The sequence below is a fragment of the Saccopteryx bilineata genome, chromosome 4 (assembly GCF_036850765.1).
Source record: "Saccopteryx bilineata isolate mSacBil1 chromosome 4, mSacBil1_pri_phased_curated, whole genome shotgun sequence".
In the NCBI taxonomy this organism is placed as follows: Eukaryota; Metazoa; Chordata; class Mammalia; order Chiroptera; family Emballonuridae; genus Saccopteryx; species Saccopteryx bilineata.
Genome location: NC_089493.1, coordinates 50,405,743 through 50,411,742, shown reverse-complemented (window position 1 = coordinate 50,411,742; position 6,000 = coordinate 50,405,743). Strand labels below are relative to the sequence as shown.

General features: G+C 42.9%; 1 protein-coding gene across 1 annotated transcript in view; it reads left to right on the top strand.

The window, feature by feature from the left end:
* The first annotated feature begins 1,088 nt into the window (after window positions 1-1,088).
* NOX5 (NADPH oxidase 5) overlaps window positions 1,089-6,000 on the top strand; it is a 38,350-nt gene continuing 33,438 nt past the window's right edge. The window contains exon 1 of the mRNA XM_066276926.1: window positions 1,089-1,138. Coding sequence (XP_066133023.1) covers window positions 1,089-1,138 — 50 coding nt within the window. The remainder of the gene's footprint in view (window positions 1,139-6,000) is intronic.

The following is a 6,000-nucleotide window of genomic DNA, read 5'->3' as shown; positions in this document are numbered from 1 at the left end:
GTCCTCCGCACGCTAGGCCGACGCTCTACCGCTGAGCCAACCGGCCAGGGCTCTCTTAGATTTTTAACAAATAGAACTTGCAGACCTCCTTTCTTCCCCAGGTCTCTTGGCTGTTCCAGTGTATTTTCACAATGTTGGGGCTGAGTTTAGCTCCCTGCATGGTTAAATGCAGTCTCCAGGTTAATCCCAACATGGATTAAACTCCTTCTAAGCCACCTGGACATGTTACTTCACCCATCTGATCTACCCTCTTCTCATCTGTAGAATGATGATGTTAATGCCCATCAGCAGGTCTATGTTGGGTAGCTAATAGAGCAATATGTGTAAAGGCCTTAGCACAGTGCTCATCTCAGTAAGCAGCTCAACATTTGTGATCAGTGAAGTCTCACGTAGCTCATTGGCACCAAGCAGGGCCTGTCTCAAGTTGTTGGGAGTTTTTTTCAGGGTGCATTTCTAGATCTCTTACCTGTACTTTCTCCCCGAGGGGGAAAAGTAGAAGACACTGAGCTGGAAGAAAGACTGCTGACCTGAAACCCATATAATATTATTAACCTATGCACCCTAATAAATTCAATTTGACAAAATAATAATAAATAGAGGCCTGACCTGTGGTGGCGCAGTGGATAAAGCGTCGACCTGGAAATGCTGAGGTCGCCGGTTCGAAACCCTGGGCTTGCCTGGTCAACGCACATATGGGAGTTGATGCTTCCAGCTCCTCCCCCCTGTCTCTCTCCTCTCTCTCTCTCTCTCTTTCTCTCTCCTCTCTAAAATGAATAAATAAAAATAAATTTAAAAAATAATAAATAGAAAGAAATAAATATACAAATTTAAAAAAGAAAGAAAGTCAGCATTCTTCTGGAGAAAGTCTTGCCTCACCCCTGCACGGGGCTTCCTTGTTGAAATTTCTGTGGACCAAACCAGCCAAAAGCCATCACATGGATGATAGCAGGGCCATGGGTGTGAACAGCTATTTAGGAAAGTCAGGAAAAGGAGGAGTTGGGGAGAAGTGAGCTGTGGCCTCCACCATGCAGGCTACTGTGTGGTCAGCAACCTCTTAGGACCTGTGACCTAGAGGACAGGAAAAAAGGATGAGCATGCCAGGAGACCTAGCCCAGCCAGACCCTGAAGACTGCAGAGGGTGAGTTGCTCATTTGTCAAGTTTTCCATGCCAGGGACAAGGGAAAAGCAAGGGTTCTTTGCCTTTTTGAGGAATCTACAAAGGGTGACTGTGTCTGCCTGGGCCAGAAGTCAGGGAACCTGGTGACTAGCTGTGCAATCTTGGGTAAGTCATCAGTCCTCTCTGGGACTGCTTTCTCATTGTAAAGTAAGGACTTGGCAAGGTCAGGCTGATAACAAGAGCTAGCATTTGTACAGTGCTTGCCACTTGCCCTTTCTTAACTAGCATCTCACTTGGTCCCCGGGGCAGCCCTTGGTTGGACGGATGCTCGTCACATTTCATAGATGAGAAAACTACAGTGCAGAGGGGTGAGTTATTCAGCTGGTACAAAGCAAGGCTGGATCTAAACTCCTGGTCTCTGGGGACAATTCTGGCCTCTGTGAATACATTGTTCCTTGGAGCTCTGGACTCCACAGAGCCCCGGTTCCTTGTCAAGATTTCTGGATCTTTGGTGCTGCCTCTCCCCACCCCCACCCCCCAGGCCCTCACCTCCTTCCTGTAGCCAGCTGTTCCAGCCTCTTCTCTATCCCCTTCCCAGAATTACCTTTCTTATTCTGCAGGGCAAGACACTAATATTTCTGAGAAGAGGGAGGTGAGCGACAGCTACAGCATCTCTACGCTCTCTGTGTTAGCACTTGCATGCAGCTAACTTTCCAGAGTTCTCTCTGCTTTGTGGGCTGTCTTCCTCTGGGGTTCCGAGAGGTAAAGAAAGTAAGGGCTGTCTAACTCTCAGGGCAGCATTTCTCTCTGCCGTGGGTCACAAATATCCAAGGTGTCGGTTAATTGTGCAGATTCTTGGGTCCCACCCCAAAGTTGCATTTTAGCAAGGTCTCCCTGTTTCTGACAGGCACTTAACAATTTGGGACCCACTACTCTTTTTTTTTTTTTTTCATTTTCTTTTTGGAGTAGGGGGCCACCACTTTTTAGCAGACTGTACCATTGGGCTGTTGACAGATTTCTTTTTCTTTTTTTTTAATTGAGTGAGAGGCGGGGAGGCAGACAGACAGACTTCTGCATGCGCCCCTACTGGGATCCACCCAGCAAGCCCCCTACCAGTTGATGCTCTGCCCATCTGGGGCTGCTGCTCTGTTGCTCAGCTACCGAGCTACTTTAGCGCCTGAGGTGAGCAATGGAGCCATCCTCAGTGCCCGGAGCTAACTTGCTGAAACCTATTTGAGCCATGGCTGCTAGAGGAGAAGAGAGAGAGAAGAAGGGGAGGGGTGGAGAAGCAGATGGTCACTTCTCCTGTGTGCCTTGACTGGGAATCGAACCCAGAACTTCCACATGCCAGGTGGACACTCTACCACTGGGCCAACCAGCTAGGGCTAACAGATTTCTTAATAGTGACTATCCTTATATTGTTGGAGTAAGCTTTTCCTGATAAACGTGGATTATTATTTTTTAAAGTAGACTTCAGGATTTAGGTTGGTTATATTTTAGTTTGAGTTTTGCATCTTTAAAAGTTAAATTTGTCTAGAATTACCTTTTTTGGGGGGTATGCTATATTCATGGGGATTGGGTAATGCTAGCTTTGTAAAATAAATCAGTGATATTATCATTATTTTCTACTATCTGAGATAGTTTGATATTGGATTTATTCTTTGAATATTGGGCAGAATTCAGCTATAAAAACCAGGTGGGCCTGGCATTATTTTAAGTGGCTGACATTTAACTGCCTTTCTAATTTTCTAAATGATTATTGATCAATTCAGGTTGTTACTTCTTGAAATTAATTCATTTCTCTAAGTTCACCAAACATTTGTACTTGCTACTCTTATATTTCTGAAGCCCTCCATTTTCTGGAGTTTTATTGTCTTTATCAATGATAATATTGTATTCTTTTCACTCTTTTCTTTAATCATGATTTCATAGTCTTTTCAAAGAACCAACTTGGTTTTTCACTATATTGAGAGATAATTAAGGTAGGCTAAGATGCATATTTAAAATGAACAATTTAGCCTGAGGAGGCAGTGGTGCAGTGGATAGAGCATCGGACTGGGATGCAGAGGACCCAGGTTCGAGACCCCGAGGTCTCCAGCTTGAGCACAGGCTCATCTGGTTTGAGCAAAGCTCACCAGCTTGGACCCAAGGTTGCTGGTTTGAGCAAGGAGTTACTCGGTCTTCTGTAGCCCCACGGTCAAGGCACATATGAGAAAGCAATCAATGAATAACTAAAGCAGCGGTAGTCAACCTTTTTATACCTACTGCCCACTTTTGTATCTCTGTTAGCAGTAAAATTTTCTAACCACCCACCAGTTCCACAGTAATGGTAATTTATAAAGTATGGAAGTAACTTTACTTTATAAAATTTATAAAGCAGAGTTACAGCAAGTTAAAGCATATAATAATAATTAATTACCAAGAACTTTATATCAGATTTTCATTAAGTTTGGCAGAATAAATCTTTATAAAACAACTTACTATAGTCAAATCTATTTTTTTATTTATACTTTGGTTGCTCCACTACCGCCCACCATGAAAGCTGGAACGCCCACTAGTGGGCGGTAGGGACCAGGTTGACTACCACTGAACCAAAGTGTCGTAACAAAAAACTGATGATTGGATGCTTCTCATCTCTCTCAATTCCTGTCTGTCTGTTCCTATCTATCCCTCTCTGACTCTCTCTCTGTCTCTGTAAAAAAATAAAATAAACAATTTAATAAGTTTGAACACGTAGATATATCTGTAAAAACATCGTCAGAATCAAAACCATCATCAAAATCAACCATCGTCATCATTTTTTAAGTTTTTTAGTTTTTAAATATACTCTTTTCTTAAATGGAAGTTAGCTCATTTATTTCTCATCTTTATTTATAAATACAGTCAATTCTTTTTTCAATTTACTTTATCTTTCTTTTTTATTTATTTATTTATTCATTTTAGAGAGGATGGAGGGAGATAGAGAGAGAGAGAGAGAAAGGGGAGGAGCAGGAAGCATCAACTCCCATATGTGCCTTGACCAGGCAAGCCAGGGTTTTGAACCGGCAACCTCAGTGTTTCCAGGTTTACGCTTTATCCACTGCGCCACCACAGGTCAGGCTACTTTATCTTTCTGTATTGTTTAAGTAAGCTATAAAAAACAAAGCCATTTTTATTTTAGGAAAAAAGTACTAGAGGAAAACATAGCATAGTTTTAAAATACTACTAATAATCTAGATTGTTGTGGTGACAACACCAGAAGCCATTTCTTTGCTCAACCAGCCTGGCCTCCTGTCAGTTAGAGGGGAATAAAAACCTTTTCTAATTCTTTATCCCAAAGTGGCTCTTTTTAAAATATGCACTTCTTTATGGGAAATTACAGCAGTCCTGATAGAGGGAATTCCTAAGCTTTGGGTCCTAGAATTTATCTGAGTCTGGGTCTGCCATTTTCAAGCTATGCTCTTTTGGGACAGGAAACAAACCTTTCAGGGTCTTTGTTTTGTCACTTGTAAAGTTTCTCATTTTTATAGCTAAGAACATTCATTGCTATAAGAACCAAGCTTCAGACGTGTCTTTGCCTCCCTAGAGCCTATAAGGTTGGACCTCATAAAGCTCAAGTAAACTGGGACCAGAGTAGCGCACTACCAAATCTGGCATCTGATCAAGCCGATGCGCTCACCACAAGCCCAGTCAATTCTTGTTATTTGTGTCAGTTATATTCTTTTTTTTTTTTTTTTTTTTTTTTTTGTATTTTTCTGAAGCTGGAAACGGGGAGAGACAGTCAGACTCCCGCATGCGCTCGACCGGGATCCACCCGGCACGCCCACCAGGGGCGATGCTCTGCCCACCAGGGGGCGATGCTCTGCCCCTCCGGGGCGTCGCTCTACCGCGACCAGAGTCACTCTAGCACCTGGGGCAGAGGCCAAGGGGCCATCCCCAGCGCCCGGGCCATCTTTGCTCCAATGGAGCCTTGGCTGCGGGAGGGGAAGAGAGAGACAGAGAGGAAGGAGGGGGTGGAGGGTGGAGAAGCAAATGGGCGCTTCTCCTATGTGCCCTGGCCGGGAATCGAACCCGGATCCCCCACACGCCAGGCCGGTGTCAGTTATATTCTTTTCTTTTCTTTTTTCTTTCATTTCCTTTTCTTTCCCCTTCTCTCTCTCTCCCCCCCCCTCTCCCTTTTCTTTCTTTCTCAGTTATATTCTATAAAGTCATCGCAAACAGTAAAGAATCTGAACAATTGCTGCTAAGGAAAATACAGGCTTTGGTTCTTAACTACATCCGGGCACAAATTTTTCATCAAACAACAACATGTAACCTTATTTTATGTGTGTTTCTGATTAAAGACTCCCTTAAAATTATAAATTGTTGATCTGTTAATATAGAACTCACAGTTGACAGCACTTTAACTCATGTCTGAACTAAGCTTTTCTAATGCATGTTTTCTCTATAAGGCACATCACACCCTTTTTGCACTTAACACTGTTAGGTGCTATTTCAAACAGCAAAGTCGCCAACAGAAAGCACAAAGATATGAAACATGCAATACTAAGTAGATCATGAAAAGGACACTCATCCACAGTATGAGAGCTGAAACAAGATGGCAGAATATTGCCTGGTTCAACCTCAGCTGGGAAGCTGTGCATCAGAGACTCAAATTTATCGCTGCTTCGGTCATGTCCACAATGACCGCAAAAGTGTTGCAAGTATTGATTTGATTTGGGGGTTACAAATAAATCTTAGCAAGAAGGTGAATTTGCAAATATGGAATCTGCAACTGGTGAGGATCGATTGTAGCTCAATCATTTAAGGTTATACTAACCTCATGGGATATAGACAAAGCCATTCTCTCAGACAAAAATTTATTGTAACGGGATGCTATAAATCCTCATTTACTGCCTCATTTT